The following is a 24,164-nucleotide window of genomic DNA, read 5'->3' as shown; positions in this document are numbered from 1 at the left end:
TCCAGACGCTGCAATTTGCAGAAATGAAGCCTTTCTTTGTAAGGCTACCAACTGTAGTTGCCTCGTACGAAAGCAAGAGGTTTTCCCTTTACCCTGGACAGTAGTTATGTCCATAATTAAATTCCATATTAGCACACTGTTATCGCTGCCACCCACTGGGTCTTGTACCTGCGGATTCTTAATGCACGAAGAATCACTGCTGATAACCAGATCAGGAGTATTGTTTCCTCTTGTTGCCTCTGTAACATGCTGCTGTAGAAAGCTGTCTTCCAATAAATCCACGAAAGTCTTGCTAGTGTGCCAGTGACTAACCCACAAATTCCAGTCAACATCTAGAAATTTAACCACAATGAAGAAGATTTCGTTTTCTGCGCATTCTTCTTCTTCCATGTCATTTCTCATTTATTTGGGGGGGGGGTCAGCCGTATAAATCACTTGTTTCCATAACCGCCTGTTGAAGACCACATTATCGGTTACCTTACAATCTTTCATGATACATCCACTTCTTCGTCTTTTCCTTTTGCCATCGACTTCCCAGTTTTTTATCTTATTTATGGCATAATTTTTCCTCATATTTTGATATGGCCAAACCGTCGCAATCTATTTTGTTTCAATCTTCTCATTTGTGGCAGTGAACTGTAAGTTGCCTTTGATGTGATATTGCGCATTCACCATGGGATCCCCCCGTACATCCAACAGGGGGACACCCTATGGTGAATGCGAACTAGTCTGGATGAAGGTCTTAAACCCTGGACAGGAGTCTACTTTTACCGAGATTTTACTGTTCTGATAACATATTTCAAATAACCTCTGTATATTTCCTCGGCACGTCCATGTTCTTTAGTTTCCACTAAATAAATTCTTCTCTCAGTATCTCCCTTTGAATTTCTTCCCATTACTGTGTTTCTTTATGTATCCAAACTTTTCCTTTGCTTTTCAATGATGGCGTTGACCAGGATGTTCACCTTTATTTATATTTTGGTTTTTCACTTTTGGACCCAATTTTTCCTCGACATTTCCTTCAAGGTCTCTGCTGAAAAGCGTTTTTTCTCGCCAATTAGTTTCCTCAATATATTCTCGTGCATTCCTTCCTCTTCCTTTCACTCACACTTCCTCTCAGAAAGATATTACCGCTACAACTGTATGCTAACTTGTTAGACTATCCTTCTTCCTCTCCCTCTCTTCTTGGTATCGAGGGCTCGTTTTTTAATTTCGTTGCTACTTTTGTCCACTAATAATTATTAGATGCCTCTTTTTCTTTTGGTGAAGGGTGTTTAATGAATGCTGCTATATTATTATCGGGCCATTTGTTGAATCTTCTCCACAAAAACCCACATGTCCATTTAGATCCCTCTAATTAAAACTATTTCCTTCTTTGCTAAGTACCGTACCACACCATCGAAAGCATTCCAGAGCCTTTCAGCAAATCGACCAAAGAACATGCGCAATTTTCAGACATTATATACAGCGTACTATGGCTTAAATTGCTGATGCGCCTAAGACGCTACAACAACCAATTAACCAAGCTTTGCCTAACAGCCAGCTTGCGGGCATAACCACTAATAACATTGATTACCTCCCCTTAAAAACTAAAATTTTTACAAATTATCTGATGGCTAATTCTTTTTACGTCTACTTTTTCCTTAATCAACTTATCCAGGACTACTCCTTCCTCCATTTCCCTAATTTTTTCTGCCCAGCGTGTATCAGCTTGTATCCCTCTCCTATTTACGTCGACTTTGCTCCTTTCCAATTCGCCTGCGTAAAGGAAAAAACAGTTGCCCTTCTCTGCCCCAGGGTTTCAGCCAGTTCGAAGCCCCGTCCTATCATGTGTCCACATTTCACGTAGTTAGTCTCTGATTTTGTTAGTTCTCCAAGGGGTCCAGTTCGAAACCATGCATCACTTACAAAAAAACACTAATAACAGAGACATCTAATGCATTAGGGCTTAAAGCCTCAAGCTGCGAAAGAGATTAGACTATGTGTATTTTAGTGCAATTGCATCATTTATACACAGCTAAATATAGAACAGAGACATCTTGATTCTTCATATTGTATTTGATAAGGATTTTTACAGCCGGTTGCCCACAAGGCTCAAACCCTCTTTTTTTTTTTCCAAGTTGAAATTTTAAATTCTGCCCAGTTAAGTGCGTAGGCTGATCGAGGAAGCATTCCATCAGAATTGAGCTTGTTGAATCCATTCAAAGCTCTAAACACCTCAATCAGATCTGCTTGCAGGTGCATGGTCTCCAAAGACTACAATTTGCAAAACTGAAGCCTTTTCTGATGAGAGCCCCCCTTTTTCTCTCCTCGCCAATCTTGTTGCTCTTCTCCGCACCACCCATTCCAACAGATCCAGCAGGTACTTTCTAAAATGAGGCATCCACCCCCGTATGCAGTACTTATACAACTGGAGAAAATGTTGATCGAAGTATTTTGGGGAGTTCACATATCTATTATTATTATTTTGCTTTGAATCCAAGTATACTCGCTGATCAAACGAATTTTACTATTCAGTAATCCTAATTGAAATACCATTTGACATCAGCTCGATGGAATATTGCTTCTCAACCAATTTCTAGTATTAGATAGGTCTGGGTTAGAATCCCTTCTGAGATCTGTGGAATTCTTAAAAAGCAAACTCTTCAATCAAGGCTGTAGTTAACAAATCATAGGAGAAGTAGACCCTCTCTCTCTCCTTCCTCCAGTGAGTTATTCCAAGCTCATTATGCTGACCAGCAGAGAATACATACTTAAAGACTAATGAAGACTGCATAAAGCAGCATACAGTATGACCAACCAGCCTCAATGAACCGAAGACTATAATGGTTTAAATAGCAACTGGGTGATAAATTTAACTAATGTTTTTGCGTATTCGTAAAAAAAAAGATGCTTTTTATCAGGAATAATCTTTCTGACCATATTTCAGAAGGTCAAGGCAAATAGTAATTGGAGAACCTGAGGAAATCTTATATGGGTCCGGAGAATAAAGCCACATAGAGAAAACACTCATAAGATGTAAGTGACAGCCTTGTTTTCATAATGAAACCTTCTGAGGCCAGGCGAAGTACCTCAGGAGGAGTACAACGGGGAGTTTAACTTAAATGTTTCTTTTTTCATGCTGCTGTATGAGTTTCCTTGTTTCGTTTCTTGGAGATTATTTTGAGAAATATGCATTGTTACACATACACAAATAGAAACGGGAAGTAACAGTCCAAACATAGAATGGGCGTAAGAAATACTTCCGCCACACCCCCGTGCTGAGGTCACACATTGTACAAAATGAGCATGTGGATAGGTGGAAACGAGGCATTTGCAGTGTGTAATCACCTTTCAGGGCGTACCGTGCATGCTCCGCAGGTGTTAACGGAAAGTGCAGGAGTTTAAGCAGGCCTTTGGGGGGGGGGAGAGTGAGAGAATTCAGTGAAGAGATCTCCGGTAAAATAAAAGGTCGAAGTAAGATTTTAAAACAAACGGCAGCCCTCACCCTAACGCTAACTCCCAAACCGTTGCATTTCTGAACATTAACTGGGATGGGACCTTGGCGGCACGTACCTAAATACTAATCAGCGCTTTATACGCGACACCCCTTCACCTTTAGGCTTAAACGGAACCAGATGGCAGACACCGATAGCCATGAAAACAGTGCCAGCGGTTGTCTCTTGTCCCAGGAGCAGCTGCTGACTACAACACGCCTGCCATCAGAGAACTGTTAATGCTGGTTTAGAAGGAAGGAGAGGGGGAGGTGAAGATCATTTCGTGAACCGCTTTAAGGCCACCGATTAAGTGCGAACCTTCATCCGAGAAGATGATAGAAAATTATGGTCTGTCCAGATAATAACCGAAGTCAAGGTCTAGGTTTCTTCTTCCACATTTTTAACAAATACATTGTTACTTGAGTTGGAGCACCCACTAACAAAATCTTGTTAGTGGGTGCTTGGAAACATCTTGATTGACATCACTTGAGCTTATTAATTGTCTTCGTCATTTTCTAAAAACTACAGACCCACGTGCTAAACAAATACCCTGCCTTTCCTTATTTTCTCCATTCTGGATCCTGACCGCTTGAAGAGAAACGACTGGAACCTTTAAATCGTAATTATACGCATCGAATGCGTTTCAAAGGCTGCAGTTTCCCGTGCACTGACCTTGATCTATTGCTGATGATTATCTGAAGGATCTTTTTGCTTTTTGTGCAGCGACAGAAATCGAATTTTAGTAATCTAAGCACGTGCTAAGTATAGGGATCGCTTTTAGCATCTGAAACGCAAGTTGAATGCCTAAATTACTCGATGAAGCCTGTATAAAGGATCTCGATGTGAGAGATGTGCCACCAGATGGCAGCGTATAACGCGTGGGAAAAGCTGTGGTAGAAAATCTTCACGAGATTGTGTTATACGCGATATAATAAATACTTGGAAGAGCCCGTCTGGGCCAAATCATCCCTATTATCGGTGAAAGGGCAGCAATGCAAGCAGATAAATTGCTGGCTAAGACAATAGCAGAAGAGAAAAATAATTTTACGCTTCACCTATTAATGCTCGCAATTACTGAACACATTCCGTGGAATGTTAGGTTATCAGTTCCAGCTTCCCTCTTCAATGCACCTGTTGTTCCAGTGATCTCAAAACGAAAGGGAGAGTAGCCAATTATCCACGGCCCTTAAGTGCAACATCGAGTATCGTTTATTTGGAACAGCAGAACGCACTTTAGGCAACACGTGCGTGTTGGTAACACATCCGACCAGCGATTGCAGATAATGTCACAATCGATAAACTTAAAAGCCAATTAGTGAGGCGCCATGATGGATTGTGCATTGTTTGAAAGCTGAGTACGTTCTGAAGGTCAGTTTCTGAATTCCGAAGGAAGTTAAATAAAAGTTAATCAATCCGAGTTGAAATTAATCAAGGGATAACTTGGTAACCTTTCAGTTATTGCATCTGAAGGGAGAGGTCGTTGCCTTTTAAAGCAGCAGAAACTCGTAGCAAGCGGGTGTGCGAATTTCTTCACAGCCCTGGTGGAGAAACTGAACAGGGTCAAGGATGTCCGTCCCTTTTCGTCTTAAGGGACCTCATCAGGTTTGTAACGTAAGGTCCAATTTTAGCGTAAATTACATCTTATTACTCCTACCTGAAACCCTTCTGCAGAAATGACCCCTTCCCCTCTGAAATGTGTTTTCAATTTTCTTTCCGAGGTCTGTAGAACTGCAAGACCAAAAACTTAGAATCGAGAAAAAGTGGGTTAATGCAGTCCAGTAAGCAACAAATACCTTTACTACTCAGCTAACGCATGCGCCAGTCCATCCCTTCAAGGAATACACCTGCGATATAGAAGTTCGTGCTTTCTTTGCACTGTCACGATAAACTGACTGACCTCTACGAAAACGGTGTTTTCTAAGAAACCACCTTTTCGTAATTCAGCAAGACGCAGCATGACGCAAGCATCTTTAATGGTCTGATTGTTCCATGGAAAATGAAGCATTTTCTGTTCAGTTGTTCTCTAAATTTGGGCAATTTCTTTACTGCGGAATTTGTGGCTAGGAGTGTCCCTTTTAACGTCATTAGGCTGCTCATTCCAAAAACATTCCCTTATTTTTCATATTTTGAATAGAAAGTAACTGGAACAGAGCCACCTTTTTGTTTTGTTTTTCTTCTCCAGACACGGTTGAGACTTTGCAACGTTGAAGCAAATAACCCAGACTTCTTTTATTGTGGTAGATGAGTGCTGTGTCTTGAAAAGCACGATTGCTATTGTCCAGCTCGTGCAGCAACATGTCGGACCAGCCTTTCACGACCAACTTCTCGAATGACGCTGAACAAACGAAAGAAAGTGGGGTAAAAAAGAGTTTGATTTGAAAAGGGACCGTCTGTAATAAAGACGCGTGTTGTGGGGTCGAGCAGTAGAAAACCCTGACACCATTCATGAGTCAACGAGGCTACGATTCAGGTGTAACTCAAGATGGCCGAGTCGCTGGCCCATGGGCTAATCATGTCACTCGTATTCCGGTTTCAGAAGAATAAAATGAAAACAAAAAACGTAAATTTCTTACTGATGCGTGCAACGGGGAATTTGATTGCAGTATTATGTCCATCTTACTTGTATTAACTTCTCGATTTTTCGTCCTTCGACGGCTTGATCCCAAAGCATTCCTCCGGGACTGTGATAGGAAAAAAGCGAGTGAACGTGGCAATTAATCATTATTCCAAGATCGAAACTGGGTCAATGTCAGCCACTTTAATTTAAGGTTCGGTGCTTTTTCACCTCTGTGTGTGCGCGTGCGGGCAAGCGAAGTTCCCTTTCTGTTTTCCAAATTGGTTAATAGGACATCTTGTAGTTTTCTTAATTTCTTATTGCGCGTAGCGGAAACTCGGTTCACGTAAACGTGAATTACGAGAGTTTGAAAGTAGTTGTGTTGAATTGGACAGTCTCGGCACGTTCTGGGAAAGTACCCGAACAGTCTTGGATGATGCTTAATTTCTTCTTTTTTCTACAAAATACATTCGCTTTCCCTCGGATTATTTCAATAATTCTTCGAATCAAAACTGTTGATCTGCGTTTACTTTGCAGATTCCCAAAACAGTCTGTTTTAACCATGAACCTTGTTCCAGTTTGTTCACTTCTACACATTTTAATGACAGTTTTTCGGAAGAACCAGGAGAATGTTGGTGTCTCGCCAAAAGGGTAGTACTGTACTGTAACAGAAACATGAGATGCAGGGGAGGGTAGAATAGTCGAACGACGTTGGGCACCCAGTCACGTACGCAAAGGATTGCATGGCATTGGACAACCCACCAAGGCGGTAAAGTATGTCACTACTAACGAAGCAATTTTAACGACAAAAGACATCAGCGATCCGTTTCCGAGGTGGGGTTCCCAACACACGTTACTCCTTTGTGCTACTTCAAATTAACACCCACTTATAACAATCTTGCCGAAGACTCCCTTTGGTGTCAATAACATTTGGTTTTCCATTGTTCAAAGAGTTGGGATTGTCAAAAAGAAATGAAATTTATATATAGTTCAGTTTGGTTGTTTTTTTTTTGTATGCCTTGTCTGTAAATTACGTGTTCCAAGATAGGCGTGCCTCTTTTATAGGATGAAAAACCAAAGACAGCATGAATAGATATGGATTCGTACCCGAGACTAGTGATCGTTTACGGTATGAAAAAAGCCTATAAATTTCTCGCACTCAGATGGGACTCGAACCCAGGACTTTTCCCAACTATGTGGAACGTTATACCACCCGTGAGGACTATTGAATGATTTCAGTTCGCGGAACAAATGGATGAATTCAAGCCTGAGTCTGGCTGTGATAAGAAGTGGTGAAAATTCGTACCTAACAGAAAATATTTGTTCATTCAGCTGTGGTGTCTTTAGAGTTTCTGGATAGCTAGCATGATCAAAGAAATTAACATACCCTGAGGGTATGATAAAATGATTCTTTTATCATTTTATCTTACATTATGATAAAAAGGCTTTGTATATCGATCATAAATAATCCTTATTGGAAGAGGAAGTTCTTTTAGAAAGATTTTCAATATTTTGGCTGTACTGGTCTCGTTCATGAGGCTTCAGTTTGTTGTTTCCAGTACGTGAGGTCAAAGGGCTGTTGACCCAGAAAGCTGGATGCGAGAGTCTACGTTCTTCTGTCTCAGACAGCATTTCGTTAGATAACGGATATTTCTCAGAAATATCGGCAACAGAGACACCACGAAGAAGAGCATAATTTACAGCTTCGAGTGAACTCAACTACTTCCCGCACCGAACACGTTTCAGATCGGTCACGCAGAGCCTCTTCTGAGATTCGAGAAACCTAATGCGAACATAATTCTACACTCCCGCTGTGCACACGCGTTTGCTAGTCGTGTTTTGTGCCACCCGTTCGATCACGTTAGATACGGTTGATATGTCTTCCTCGGCTTTCGGTTAACCTCGCCCACCTTTCTCTTCCTACACAGTGGCATCGTAGTTGGGTATCGCGAAAACTTGGCATTTAGAGCGAGCTGAGATATTCGAAGTTCTGCGCATTATTTCCAGATGACCCGAATACCCACTTGATTTAATTCCTCTTTAAGCATACCCATTCACCTTGTCACGCATTCTCAGAGGTGATTAAAAGCCAACTATAAAGCACCACATTTAAAACTAACAATTAAAAAAACATTGCTAGATTTAAGCGAATTGTGCAGCCTCACTAAAGAGAAAAGTCAAATCCTTTCATCCAGGGGACAGTAAAGTCTTCGCATAATAGTTATTAAAAAAACTAGTGCTGTTTTTCACGCACGATGATTGTTGAGAACCGGGGAGAGGGTTGAAGACTGAGAAAAATGGGACAATAATGAGAAGGAGTAATTAAAATGGTCGTAATGTTATCTGATGGTGTTTCTGTGATCTGAAGGAACGGGATTCCCGTGTCACACAACGACAAGGGTCATAAAAGCCAACTGCGTGACCCGACAATCAATTTCACCTTTCCTTGACACACATATCTCAGTGGCAGATGTGCTACTTAGCTCACACCACGTTCGTGACACCTTCAAGACGTTCGTGTAAGGAATTGTTTTGGTGATGTTTTCAGGTTGATTTCTGCATTCTCCTTGTGTTCTGATGAGGCCCGAGATAAAAGTGCATCCACGCTCTCCCGAGCTATAATGAGATGTGGTATTTCCGTTGGGTTCTTTGTTTTTGGTACCTCGTCCTATGTTGGACCGCTACTTTCAGTTCTGAGCCCGTTCGTCTGTTCCAAGTACTTATTCATTTCACTTTATAGAATACATTTCCATAATTTGCGTAAGCTTTGTGTGTTTGTTTTTTCATTATAATCAGTTTTCCTGTATGAAAAACCCAAGTTGCCAGGTTAAAGTGCGGTCCCCGCTCCAGACCGACTAAGTTGGCCACTGAGTGAAAATGCCCATAATTTCTTCCGTTTTGAAGGGATTCGAACCCAGGGTTTTTCCACACATTGTACAAGAGTGTCGATTGCAACCAAATGTGTTATCCGCGAAGATTTTGTATATATGTGATACACTTTACTTTTCTGTCAAGGTTTTAAGCGTAAAAACTACATCAATTGCATTATTGTTAATCTAATATTAAGAACATGAGTTTATTAAGGATTCATATTGAAGAGAAAATGAGAAGCAGCTTTTCATTTATAAATTTCAGCTTAATTTGTATATATATATAAATTTAAAACTTTTAAAAGGTCGTAACAAAGACCAACATTTCAATTTTTGCTAAATGAAATCTTGTCTTGTGCTGAGCTAAATAAAATATATTAACTCCTTGAAGATCGTAAACACTCATGAAAGATGGAAATCTCTCGTGTGCAGTTACGATCTACGATGTGTATTCACCTCCCATTGAAAACAACCAAAAACATGGCCATCAATTCACAACAAACAAGGAATGAGCTATTTCAAACTTTCACCACATTCTACATGGCCACTTAAATTGATACAGCGAATCCGACCACCTTTAGAAGGTTTTGGAGGTTCACCCTCTCAATTCAAAATTAAGCATCGAAAAAATTGATATGAAAAATTTGAAGAGGAGTGACCACAGTAAATGTTATTTTTGCGACCAAAAATTGTCGCCCACCCAGGCTGGCGTGACCAGGCCCACTCTAACGCCAAATACAAACTGATTGTGCTCCATAGAGGGAATTGAGCGTCAAGAATTCGAGTTGGTTACTTCATTCCCCCAATCTTTTGATGCAGTTCCTAATAATAGTGGCTGTGATCTCCCACCCCTCTATATTCACCGGATATACTCCCTTTGATTTCTTCTCCTAACCACTGTTTTCATTGGTTATGGTTCAATTGGCCTCGAACTCAACTGAAATATAAAAGATGAAACGCTTAGCCTTTTTTCATTACTTCCACTAAGGGACAGTAGTTATGTCACTTAGGGGAAATGGGTTTACTGCATCCTTGAACTGCATTTTCTTAGTAGAAGGTAAGAATTCATAATTGCAATTTTTATATATGTCAATACATACACTTATGTAGCACCATTAAAATTTCATTAATATAATTCGCCCTCACGTGGCCCACTAAGAGTCGATAAACCCGATCCGCACTCCTTATTGATTCTTCACCGGCACCTATATTGACAAAGATTATTAAAATAATTGGCTTATAAGGCATCTTAAGGTCCACGTAATACTTGCCTCCTGGCTATATCAGATAATATTTATTTATTTATGAAATCGTAAAGCTTTCAGTATTACAAATGAAGGACAAATGCTGAAAAGCCATTGAGTGTTAAGTGGGTCTAATGCAACAGCAAAGGTGTAATTGAAAACAAGCTCGGACCATAATAAATGAGTTGGTGGTAATGATTATCGATAAACAACCTAACTTAAGGCTAACCCGCATCGTGGCAAGGTTTAACTGGTTATGCAGGTTGAACAACTCTCCGAGAACAAACCTGAATCATCTTCCTCTGTTTCAACGACCTTCCAGTGGGTTTTTATTTAACTAATTTTTTGTTATTTAACTCATTTCCTTTTAACCTTTCTCGCAACTTATTTTGAATTGCAGGTCATCTGTCTTGGAGCTTTCTCAAAGATATTTCCGTGGATAACCTGGCAAAGAAGCACCGGCCCTCGACCTTCTATACAACAGAAAGGCAGTTCTGCCCGTTCTTGAAGGGACAGCACGAGACCGCTATGAAAATAGGGACAAGGAGTGCCTAGAGATGCACAGATCATTAGGAGACGATATTTTTTTCTACTTCTCTGTGTGTTTTCCACCAGAGTGGGACGATTAACAAATACACATGCAAATGACTTCATTTCGCTGGGAATTAGCTTAGCAAACGTAAACAGGACTGGGTTCGTATGTTCGATTACCTCCAGGGGCTTCATGGGTCATGATTTTCCCCAGCTATAAATTGTAGACCTGAAAAACCAGAATTTATCAAATTCCATACACTTTGCAACTCGCAACAGTTCCAGGTGTCGCTGGCGTATGTGACCGCTTTGCACTGGGATCTTAAAACGATTTTATTTTTACTTTTATGGAGTTCGCCACGTTTGACCAACGTTGCGTTTCCCGAATTGGGAACTCTTTTTCAAGGATAATGCAGAAGTGCTGGTTTTATGTAACAAAAGTCGTTTGTCAGCAGGCAACGTGGACCGCTGAGTTGCGCGGATAAAATTAGTCTAAAGGAAGAGGTGAAAATGAACATTCTATTTCGAGGCGGGTGAAGGAAAATAATCTTACGTTTTGGTTCACGGAATTCCACATTTAGAGGTCATCACTATGGGTTAGGGACTGCAGATTTACTTCTCAGTTTTTCGACCCTTTTAAATGCTACCCGCTGATTTTTCGTAATTACTTCACGACTGCTCAAGTAGGTAAGAGAATTTTGTTTGCGTGTGGTTAGAAATTAACTCTTTGTTCACCTGTCATCACCCTTATATGCTGAGGAAAGTCGTACTACGTTATTTCCGCATAGAAATGGAAAAAATCTCCATTTCTTTCTCAATGCATTTATCTTAAACTCCTCAATGTTTTACAATGTCCCTTAAGCTGCCACCACCTCTGCGAACAAATCCTCTACTCGTATTCTCACATTATCTATTGTTCTATGTAATGTTTCTGGTGAAAATCTTTCAGTTTGATTCAGTTGCTCAAGTATCCGTGGCTGGTTTACATATACCAAATCCCCTAAAAAGAAATCGCAAATAATCAAGTCTGGTGATTGTAGTGTCCAGTTTTTACCAAAATTAGACAATATCATTTGGAAACATTTTCCTTTAAAGTGCCAACAGAAAGTCTTGTGGTATGTGTTGTAGCACTGACTCCTTTTTGCCGAAGATCCTTTCTTACAAAGTCATGCATCATGTTTACGTACAGGACTGAAGTTATCGTGGCAGCTGGAAACGTTAGCATTTTCATAAAGTATGGACCTATGTTTTTGAAGGCAGATGAATTTTTTCTGAATTTGCCAACCCAATGAGTTATGGTCTTTTGAGGTGGAACACTACCATTCCTTCCTATGTTGAAGTAGCTAAATAATATAGGTAGTAATTGTTTTCGCTTGACTATAATTTTGTGGAAAATGTCTTATTTGATTACATTGTAGTTTATAACGCAATGTTCTTTAGAAAACCTAATGTGGTACTTTTTGTTATGTGGTCAGAGTGTAATTTAACGCGAGATTCGACACGAATTAAAAGTAATCAAAGAAGACAGAGTCCTTTAAACACATTTTCCTTGATAAATCATAATTTAGCTGCTGTTCTTAGAATTATAAAAGAGAAGTTCCAAATATTGGAAGATTAAGACAAATTCAGCATTTTAACCTTAATAGATATAACCACTGTAACAAGAACCATCACTCATTTATAATTTGTTTTCCAGGTACATAAGAGTCACGTGGTCCTGTATGCCCTTCTGTTCCTGTCAGTAGGACAGGTGAGGTTTACAGCATCTCAGAAGACAGAAACCACTTCATCTGATACAAAAGATGATACGATCGAGTCCCCGACCAAACAGGGGGATTCTTCCCATGCCACCAAAATCCTGAAAGACGCTTCCAAGGTCGAATACGTTTTAAGTTCCCTCAATAGTGACTCAACGGAGCAGAAGCCATCTCGCGCACCCCAACGCACGAGCTACCCACCAGACTCTTCTTACGCTGAGAGACGATCCGACGCTTACCACTATCCTTACAGAGTTGCGCCGACGCTTCCGCCCGTCGAATATGACTACGGAAAGTCTAGTTACAGTTCCGAGAATCCGAGTCCGTTCTCGTCACAGTCTGATAAGGCGTCGTCGGAAGAAAAACTGTATCCGGAAGATTATCGCTCTTTCCACGAGTCCCGTAAAGAAAGTTTCTCACAGCGACACACTTCACACGACCCGTTTGCCAACATCTACACCGACACTGTGAGGACGAAATCGTACCCGGATCGCAGCCAGTCGGTTTATCACAGAAAATCGGAAAGTAGCGAAGAGTCCTCCGAAGATCCTTTCGGTGACTTCAAAGATCTTCCCGGATCAGTGGACGACATCTTGAAGGAGAATCTGTCCACTCTCAGCAGGCTCGCTCAAAAACACCACTCGGACGAATTGTTCAATGAGTCCGAGGATCCTTACGAGAAACCTCGCCAGACCAAGAAACACCAGTACAGGAGGAAACACGAGAAGGAGGAGTACCCGGAGCACATCCTGGAGAGGAAGAACAGCCGCTACAATCCCGTTTCTCATCACTCCAGCTTCCACCCAGTTAGCCGCTTGTACCAACCGCACTACCGCACATCGGGGGAGTTTTATAGCGGAGAATTTGAACTACCATCTTTTCCCAGTCCTCCCCCACCGCCTCCTCCCCCTCCACCACCTTCTCTTTCTTCGACCCGCAGCGAGCCAGCCAAAACTAAATATGTTCCGCTAGATGGCGAGCTAAGGAAGCGCCTGATAGACTACGCAGGCGCTTCAGACTACTTCAGCTCCGAATCTCAGGACTACGTCCCTTACCGCAGAGGCAACCGATATCGCGTGAGATTATACGAACCCCCAGAAGATCACTTCGAACCGTACGACGCTGCGAGAAGTTACAGATATAAGCGGCACGTGAGCGGTTTAAGATATCGAAGGACAGCCGGTGACCCCGCTGCCGTTAATGAAAGCGGGAAGTTCAGTATTCGTTCAAACAGCACAACCGACAATACAACAGCCGTCTCCAGTGGAGTTCTGAAAAAAGAGTTGGGGATCGACGCTGGTAATCGCCTGCCGTGGGATGCGCCGAAGTGTCTGGACGATGCCTCATTGCCTTTTTGTACGAAGGACAGCCGATATCCAACGTAAGTAGCCTTTCTTTCCCCCCACCCCTTTTTGGGATTCATATTTTGAAAAATTGCTAAGTATGTAAGGAAATACGCATCATTTTCGTGTGTCTATTCTGTTTATGTCAAAATATGCAAGCTACAAAATTAATTTCCTAAGATTTTATGGACGAAAATTGCTTAAGCGATTTTCTGTTGGTAAACGATACAAAGAATGCAAGAACAGCATGGTATTTAGCAGTCACGTAGGTTCGACAACGGTCCATTCAAACGCGTGTCTAATGAACGTAATCACATCGGTACATATTTAACTCTCTCTCTCCCCCCTCCCCAATTCACCAAGTGCGCACTAAGTGGATAAACTTTAAAAGACATACCACAAAAATAAAAGTGGCAGCGATGTATATCAACTTCATCCCTTTTAAATGCGAACTTTTCCCTGAGTTATGAAAAAAATAATAATATCTAGTTCTACATCAGCAACGTTTTATCACCAATGCAGTCACTGATCTTGTATCTGATGATTGTCCAGCCATGAATTATAATAAAGTTTCCTTTTTGGCTTCTTGCATATAAAGACAAAACGTGTTGTGTACCTCCTTGTACACTGTGGTACTGATATTCACTTATTGCTCTACAAATGAACGTTCACCCCTTGATTTTAGCAAATAAAAATAAAAGAAATATTTACTTTAAAGGATAAATATTAAAAAAAGCATCGACGATTGTCCAAAGAGACTTTTCTGTCACTATTTGAAAAAAAATATGCACTACTTCTCAATGAGGGCGCTGCTTACCTTCTCTGTTTTATTTCTAGTCTAAATTCCTGTGGCTATCCATTTAATAAATATTCTGTTTATATTTCCTTAAAAACTGTCCACAGACAGTGAATTTATTTGCTGTTTGAGTCCCGGATGTGGTGGTCATTATTTGCAAAGAGACTTTAAGATTTATGAGGCCACTGCTACTCTACAAAACAGGGACACGTCAGCGAGATCTGCTGGACGTTATAGATATCGTTGGAGTAAATAACACCCAATGCGTTTACAACTGATATTCCTAGTTCCATCCGAGGAGTAAAAGACTGATATATTCTTTCTACAGAAATAACTTTTGTTACCAGTACTGGACTGCGTTGATATTTGGATACTGTTCAGTTACTGAGGTGTATGCTTCTAGTTAATTGCCTTGATAGAGGACAAAGACCTAAGATTCCACCGTTTTCTAGGCTTTTTTACATGGTTCAGGAACAAACGAAAAGCTTATGGTGTTAAGAGGATGCGTGGTACAAATCGGAAACCATTTACAAGTAATTAGAGGATATCTTCATGTTTTTAAGCACCAACCGAAAAATGTGCGTGCTTCAGCATAACCGGAAACTGTAGTCATAGGGGAATTTACCAACAAAATTCTATCTTCTTGGTTTTTTCGTTGATTCGGCATCTGAACTATAAGTTGTATGGTTTCAACCTCAAATGGTGACTTAACCCACTATTGCGCCCTCACTGATTTTAGTTCTGCCACCATCTCGGCCCAAATGATTGCACAAACAGAATTCCTTTTGAATTTTCCGTACCATTACAGAATTGCAGGTCTACTCGGTAGTCACTCTGCCTCCTGAGCAGGTCTCACGCTTGCAATCCTTGGAACAGCTTGTTGATACAAAAGAGAACTTTGCTGATTTCCAGGTTTTTAGGAGGCCCTTGTTGCTAAAGCAGCATTAGTATCGAGAAAGGGTTTGGGAAAAAATATATAACAGTGTGGATACATAAGAGTGGATGAGCTGCGAATTGATCTTTTATTATGCACACCCATCTCCTTGTGGCGCTGTGCAGCGTTCATCCTAATGGTATGCCATTCTTCAGTTCCTGCATCTTCTTGTTGTGATGTACGTGGAAGCTGGTTTTCTGCCTGATCCTGCTTTGGTTACTGTACAACATGAGTAGCACTTCATTCGAAGAAGTGAGTGGCTACTGGGCAATATCTCGTACAGTGATATACGACCTACATGAACTAATGAGCCAACTATGAGATTGATCTCAATGTTGAGGTAGGGGCAGCATTTAGGGACCAGACTTGAGTTTGAATTTGTGATCTATCACCCTTGAAGCATACTTGTAGTCTCTGGGGATTCCTGTGGTGGATTAGACCATCACGGCGAGCCTGCTGCTTGAATAGCGAATCATTGCTTTACTTCTGGAAGATGTTGTTTCTGACTGATCTACTACTGAGCTACTTTTTCCTTTATAGTTAATGAAAGGATGCTACGTCCCCTCTTCATTCTATTACTGCATTGACTGCGTTCCATTTCCTGAGCAGTGCTATTCTTGATTACAGCTTCACCATTGCTATATGATGGATACATCAGCTGCACATGTTGTGGTTACAAAGTTCTTCACTTATTTTGATTGTGATTTTATGTAGTGAATGCGAAGTCGACTTTCTGTGGTGAGGTGAAGCAGTTAAATATTTCCTCGTGAGAAATGACTAATCAATACCAGCAGACTCGTGATCAGCTTTAGTGCGACATGGCTGCTGCTTTGAAATATGAAATAATGAATTGGCATACCCTCCAATCGGGGGATATTATCAGTGCTCTAGTAGACGATTGGTGCTCTATTTGATATCATCCGTACGCTGGAAGACGATTTCTGGCCATCTCCATGTTCTAGGAATGATAACCAACTAGTGGTAGTATATGTTATACTAAAAATGACCTGTACAGTATAGCAATAGATGGTGGGGTTGCCAGAAAAGCTGGCTAGGACCATCCTCCTTAATAAAAAAAAATAAGGTACTGTTTTTATATACCCCGTATTGCTCAGGGAACTAAGTCAAGTCCTCGGTAACTGTGTGGCGGGTTCGCCACGTGTCATGTAGTTGGAGAAGTATCGGTTCAGATCCTGGATGAGTTCTGAAGGCTTCTTTAGTCGAGGTTGTGGTCAGCGAAAATCAGTCGGAGGAAGAGGGATCTTTGGCCCTCACAGGATACTAATCGTACTGTAAAGATACACTTTTTCAGATCACACCCAGAACCATATGCACCAAAATAATGGATGTGCCAACCAACCATTTCCAAATGGCTAATCTTTTTTTAATTATATAGAACCGCTTGACACTACATTTTGCAATAACCGGTTTCGATGTGCGTTTGTCAATGTCACAGAGAGAGAGAGAGAGAAAAGAGCAGTGCTCGCACAACAACCACCTGACAGTTTAATCATAAATCGAAAATCCCATAACAACGTTAAACAACTACCGGGTCGTTCTACTGCCCGAAGAAACGTGATATCATCAGACCACAATGGGATTCAACATACTTTCTCCTTTGCGATACTCCTTAACCTCATTTCACGCATTTTCTCTTTAAGAAATCTTAAGCCTCCTGGAAGGTAGAGAGAGAGGCATGGGCGTTAACTCTACTAAGAGTTCGTTCTGAATACGAGAAAGAAATGCTCCCACCAGACCCGACACCTGCTGAGACACAAACGGATGCAGAGAGAACAAACGCGTTTCGCATCTTTGTTCTCCGTGCATCCCTTGTGTTAATATAATTAACCGTAACATCGTACATGAATCCTTTAATATTTGCTGCATTAAATTACTTTCCCTTTTGAAAACGTTAATTTTTTTATTTATTTTCCAGAAAGCAAATTTTAGAAGCGATTGTCTCCCAGAGCGACTTCGTACTGCAATTTATCAGCGACTACGAAAAAGAAGAGAATTCCAAGGACAGCGCTGAACAAGACGACAGTCCTCAACAAAATGGCAGCGACAGTGTCTGTCAAAGCAGCTTAAGTGAAATTACTCCTCTGAGAGCCCGAAATTCCAAAGGGGTGTGGAGGATAGTAGTGAACGTCAATCACTTACAACAGAATCTCTTCATGGAAATTTGTAGGTAGGTAGCAGCTTTATCAGCACGCCACTTATAGTTAACACTTCCGTTTTTTTGTAGTTTAAATCTTCCACTTCGTGTGCCTGTTTAATTCCTTGTTGAAATTATGGAGTTCATTGGAAAGGGTGTCAACTGTCTATTTTTAAAGGTTCCAAAGTGACAGACTTCAAGTGCCTTCTCTCGGTTACTTGAATAATTAAACTTTAATAGAAAAACATCTGAACAAAATGCATTTTCTCCTAGGTGATCATTGAACTCTTGCTGGAAAACAAAAGATTATCAACCCACTCAACTGCTAATATAATCGCACTTTCCCCTCTGAAAAGCCCAACCTATTATAAATGAGAAACTATATCTGTTTGAGAGCAATTCGTCCCCAGTGCGATCACTCATAAAGCTCATAACTCTGTTTTCAATCGCCAGAATAAACTTTCCTTAAATTAGATTGATCTAGACAATACAGAATTCCCAAAATAACCGGAAACAGCTAACACTCGTTCAAACTTTACAAATCATGGAAAAATAGTTTTTTGAATATTTCAATGTGCTGCTCCAGTGATCACCTTAGTTTGAGGTTTAAGAGGCAGATTAAAGTTGTGTGGGCTGATGGGGAGGAGAAAAATAATAGCAAAATGGTAAGAAGGAAGAAAGGAGGGAGGAAATTTCTCTAATACAGAATATTGTTCAATAAATCGTGAACAGAACTATGGGTTTTCCTTGCTGATGATCGTTCTACACAAGTTTCAACAGTAGTGTTTATTAAACATCCCAACTTGAATAGCATTAAGCATTAAAAGGAACTTCTTAAACCTATACTTCCTCAGAAGTTAATGATACTCAACGGGCAAAGATGCAGCTGTAATAAGACAATCGGTAGCAGTGCTAATCCACCCATTTGCAAGCGCTTCCAAAGGGTAACCATTATTCGCTAATTAAACTCCAACAACTCAACAGTCGGCTTCCACTCCAGCTTGTTCCTTACCAACCATCTCGTATACACATGACATACGAAGACGCTAACCAACCCATTTCGTATGCTCACTGAGTAAACGTGACTTATCTCGCCACTCCATCTGTAGTGTAACTGTACGTGAAGTTCGTTTTGTATGTTTGGAGTTGCTTTTTTTATTATTTTTGACTGTCAGTCTCTTCATAATGTTAAGAGGACATCGTAGTGGGTCTGAAAGCTTAATGAATTACGCATATGTCACTTCACCAAAGAGCTGAGGACATGTTTAGACATTTTCAAAGTCTTTTGCCGATTAGTTGGTGTCTTCAGCTACTGCCGCCAAGAGAGTGCTCTAAAAACAAGTATTGTTAAGGGAGAAGGGTCAACTGCTAAGGAACTCCCTCCCACAAAGAAAAGTTCCAGCGAGTTGTAGTGTGTAACGATACGCTGAGGTACTTAGACCAAATGGAGGAGAGGATCAGTATTTGCAAAGATTAGAAGTAATGAAACGTGGTTCTATCATTTCATCCTAATATATTTCCCACATTCATTCACTTCGATGAATGGAGAGGGCTTAAGTTTTGAGAGTTCACATACACACTCCAACCTTGAATATTTAACCGTTAATAGCGAATCAATTAGCAGTTCAAATAAAGTACTTTTGTTCCCCGAAAAACTCCAGTTAGATTCGAATTCCCATGTAATGGACAAACGATATTAGATTTTTGATTATGTTGAATAATTTCAGTGTTCAGTTATGATTTGTTATTTGAAATTTTCAGGACATTATCTAAACTTTATATGGTATACACCATAATCAGTTTATTGCTCGATAATGAAAGTACGCTCACGTGAACCTAAGGTTAAAAAACACTCCTCTAGAGATGTGAAATAGCTGAAGTAATTGGAATTTTATTCGCCTGTCACTTCATAAATAAGAAAATAACCAACAGATTTCACATATGATAACTATGATAATAAAAATGATCACTTCCGGCGTCACTGAAAACTGTCCTGGCCTGTTTCTCCATGTACCATCGAAAGAGATTAAAATTTAATGATGGAGAATTATCACAAGGATGAACTGGAAATGATTTTTGTAATGTAGAGTTTAGATCAGATAATGGACTTAGAGGATCTGATCATATTTGGTCAATATCGGTATATGTTGTAGGTAACTGTTAATGAGATAAACTATAATTAAGATCAATTAACAATACTCTTTCTGCTTTCTATTAGGTCGGTTCACAAACCTTGTGGATTCCATCCGAAGTCCGTTAAAAGCACGTGTTCACAAAAGTACACCACCATTAACCTGCTGGTGTACGAGGACAGTACGGGATTGACTGTGGACCAGTTCCAGATTCCGAGTTCGTGTGCCTGTTCTGTAAAAAAGCCCCTCACGTGGCATTAACTGCCATTAAGCCGTGAAAGATCCATGCCATGATCGAGAAGACAGATAGTGCTGTAATTTATACTCGCTGTTGTTCTCTATTTGAGATGAAAATGTTGTTAACCGTTTCGATAATAAAGTTGTTGCCTTTCTAACTTTTCTCTTTTCAGCTCTCGCCGGCCATTCTCATATGCTTATCTATTTCAAAGATTATGACCAATGAATTTGGTGATAGAATAATTCTCCTGCGTACTGTTAAAGATGATCACAGAAGATGAAATTAATAATCTCCAACTGTAACGTTCCAGATGCAAGAATAGTAAAATACTCAGCTTGGGCTACAACGAACGAATGTCTTTTGATGAAGAGGTTATAAAGTTAGAAGAAATTGTGTTTCCAATGTGCCCTTAACCGTCTAGTTTCGCTTTGCACACCTTTTAGCTACTCTAATCTACAGAACTGTGTATTCGCTGGGATGAGTTGGCGAAAGATTATTCTGGAAACTCAAATGTTTGCCATTGTAATTCAACATTATAGCTCGTCAAAATCTGTATTCATCACGTGCACTCAAAATCTAAAAGGTATAATTATACCTATTATCAAACATCTCCTATAATTTTCACGTCATGGAACCCAAACATTGTTGATCAACATTTTTATCTTATTTAGTATTAGCTCTAAATATGATTATTTGAAAGCTATTTCTGTATTGTAATGAATGTTGCTCTACTTTTTGGTGACCTTTACTGCTCCTAACTTTGAACCCATGGATCGTTTCATTTCCCTAAATGTCAAAGGAGATTAATTTCTCAATGTTTTTCAACATTGTCGATTTGTATTAATTTCTACAAGTCTTACTGGGCAAATAAGCTTTCCTTGAAATCTCCTCCAGAAATAATTAAGGGAGTAATCGATTCTCTTAATCCTTAGTATCTCATTATAGATCTACTCTGTGCAAACTAAGTATCCAAGTCTTGTCAGCAAATACGATGGCGCTGTGTTCCAGAGACCCTACCCGCTGTAATGACATAGTTCACCCATTATCCACGGGCATCTAATGGTTTTGAGGTCATAGCAGCTGAATCTCTATCGCGTGTGAACAAGGTTATTATTATTCATTCAAATTTGATATTAATCATCTGATGCTTCAACAAGCTTGTATTAATTTATTACTGCTTCGGGCAGTTAATTCTAAAGGCTGTTGGTGATTAAAAAAAGGCAATTTTATGGCTTATTGTCCTTTGTGCTCCTACCACAGACAAGCGAATGAAATATTGGTAACCTGCCCTTATTTGTGTTTTAGTATTCTATATTGGGTACGCGACACAGACTCAGTATTGAACTGAGAAAGTCGAATTCAATTCAAACTAACCGACGATTTGCATAGAAGTGATTCCGAATAGGTTGTCCATTAAAATAATTTAACATATTTCTTATATCCAATGAATATGTGTAAATCTTATGTATTTGCAATTAACCCTCCAAGCAGCCTGTTGGGCACGCTACCGTCTGCTTGGAGAATGGTTTTATCAGTTAAATTGCGTACAGCAGAGTTTCCATTGGAGTTTTTGGAAAAATTCCTTAATGATGTTCATCGTTGTGATCAGCGTTAAGTGCGAGCTAACTGGAAATAAACCGATTGGAGAATGTGAAGCTAGTTTACGAATTCAGAACAGTTTTCACAAAAAGATAAACACGGCGTGTCAACAAATGGCTCATTTGATGGTCTGTTTTTTTGACAATGACTTGTCAAAATGATTAAAGAACCATTTCAAGACATCACGTGTGTTTCAGAGCTAGTGTCACTTAAGAAAACTTCTATTTGGGGAGCGCTATTTAGGTTAGCGCCCGCACTGGCCGCAGTCAATGTTCGACGTGCTTGAAGCTTGTTAATTTGTGGATGTATCGTCATTGGTGGAATCAAAAGAGATTTTAAGACATTTCGGTTCCCGAAGTCCACATAAGTCATTTCTTAAACTGTCACAGCTTTTTAGTGCACAGTCGCAATTATGGAAAGTAGTTTTGTAGCATAAGGTATATTAAAAAGGCACATTTTGCACACTACGTGAATTAATTTTAAATGCTGTACATTTTCTGCCAATTTGAATGCAGATTCAGGTGATGATGCCACTCGCCTTATGTTGCTTAAATTGTCTGTCATACCGTTATCGCGGTACACCTAAAAACAAAACATTTTCGGGAGAAAATGCCAGTACATGTCATTAATTACTTGCCTGATACATTACGCATTACTTTAATTTGTAAATAATTTGAGAATTTTATTCCGATTTATTTGTAGTGCTTTGAATTTGTATTATTCATCTTTAAAATCCAGAAACAGTTGGTGACATCTCTTAAAAAAAGAATTCTAAAACTAGTGCATCTTATTCAAAATCGAAATACACTTGTGGAAAAATTGCTAGATCGATCTCGTGACCTATGGACGTATATTTTCCAAGTACCTCATATAGTGGCAAAATTATACCAAAATGCTTTAAAGCAGGGCTGGTAGTAGTAATGGCAAATGATGCCAAAAAAAAACCTAAACAATTCACCCATCCATACCCTCCAAGAACTTTTTCTAGTTCTTTGATTTTATTCAACCCATCCACTTCCACAACAGATGGGAGCCTTTTCCAACAATTAACCGACGTATAAGCTTCAATTTATGTCCCCTCATGTGTGTCGTTTCAGCAAGTGGAAGAACACCATTAAAATTCAGTTTACTCAATCCATTCAATGTCTTAAACACCTCAATCAGATCTTGCAAGTGCCTAGGTGCAGACGTTGCAATTTGCAGAATTCCATTGTAATTCCACCTTTAGAAGCTTAAAATTTTGAATTCAGTTAATTAATTATCTCAGTCAAATAATAGTCCATGGTACCAGTGGTTTCTACTTCTTGGATTATATCGTTCAATTAAGTACAATATTATAATTTTAAGGACGAATTCTGTTGCTGGTAAATAAACTCTTAATTTCTTTTAATCTATAATAGGGACTGGTATTTCATTTAAAGGCTGAAACAGATCCAGAATAGGTTCCAAACAAAATATTCTTTCAGAAATTGTCAGGCTTGCAAATATGGAAAGTTATTATAATTAAATGTTAGAGTAATTAAAATAAAATTAAATCAGTTGTAATGTAGTCGACAATTTTCTCTGTGAATTAACTTGTTTTTTAACCTCGGTGCTGATTGTATAAATCGACTCCATTCCTTGTAAAACTTGGCTAGCAGCAGATACAGAATTACCACTCATAAATCTGCCTTAATGTCTCCAGATGGCAGCACATTCTGCGGCTAAAAATGCAGCTGTTTCACGGGGAGGGGGGGCGCCAGGAACTAGGTTGACTCGCGCTTCCCTGTAATTCCATAACCGCATGCAGTAATTTAGACATTAAAAAGATGGATGATGGGAAAAGAATGGGCAATAAACCACTCTGTAATTATAACACAAAGAGACGTCTTTTACTCTTAAGGTAAAAGCCACTGAGAAAGGTAATCTGCTTTTTCTCCTCCTGCGATTGTTATTTTGTTGTAATGCTTTTAGATACGAAGTACTATTTTTTTTTAACGCAAGGACAAAAAAAATTTCGAGGTATTGTGCTTGTTGTAACCTAGATTTCAGAGAATACATTCTATATTAAAAATGAAGACGAATCTGAAGTGCTGGAAGGAGTAGCAAAGTGGACGTCATAACCTAAATGTTGCTTTCAAAGGTATTTCTTTTCCTCCACTCTTCATCAAACGAGTAAAATGAAAATGGTCATTCGAAAGCGGAACAAGAGAGGAACGAACGCTGTTTTGCTGGAAGGAAATTAATATTCGTGATGAAGTTACTAAAAATCCTCTGGGGAAAGTCAAGCTGTAAACAGTTCGGTTAACTCCAGGACATCGAACCGACTCCTGTTTTTTAAAAAAAACAAGGGGTTGGTGCACCTCTTTCCGGCTGTCATATAAGAGGGATGGCAAGCACTAGTACTCAGGAGAAACGCCCTTGGCCGTTTCTCCTGAGTACAGCATAAATTTTGTATTATGAATCTTAAACCATTGTCTGTCACCGTGGTAACTGGAGTCTACAGACTTCGAGTCTTTTAACTGCTGGTGTTGATCAAAGCATATTTATCCATGT

The 24,164-nt window shown here is 39.8% G+C and overlaps 1 protein-coding gene across 2 annotated transcripts in view; it reads left to right on the top strand.

Moving 5' to 3' along the window:
* Positions 1–20,187, top strand: part of LOC150081662 (uncharacterized) — a 36,529-nt gene extending 16,342 nt beyond the window's left edge. For both annotated transcript variants that reach the window (XM_090378796.1, XM_090378795.1), the window contains exons 2-4: positions 12,372–13,813; positions 17,442–17,693; positions 19,879–20,187. In XM_090378796.1, the coding sequence (XP_090234922.1) occupies positions 12,372–13,813; positions 17,442–17,693; positions 19,879–20,053 (1,869 nt within the window). In that variant the 3' untranslated portion in view covers positions 20,054–20,187. The remainder of the gene's footprint in view (positions 1–12,371; positions 13,814–17,441; positions 17,694–19,878) is intronic.
* Positions 20,188–24,164: the final 3,977 nt, after the last annotated feature.

Source organism: Mastigoproctus giganteus, chromosome 8, assembly GCF_048544385.1.
Source record: "Mastigoproctus giganteus isolate SK-2022 chromosome 8, ASM4854438v1, whole genome shotgun sequence".
Taxonomy (NCBI): domain Eukaryota; kingdom Metazoa; phylum Arthropoda; class Arachnida; order Uropygi; family Thelyphonidae; genus Mastigoproctus; species Mastigoproctus giganteus.
Note: the sequence above shows the minus strand (reverse complement) of the source record. Positions and strands in the feature narration are given on the sequence as shown.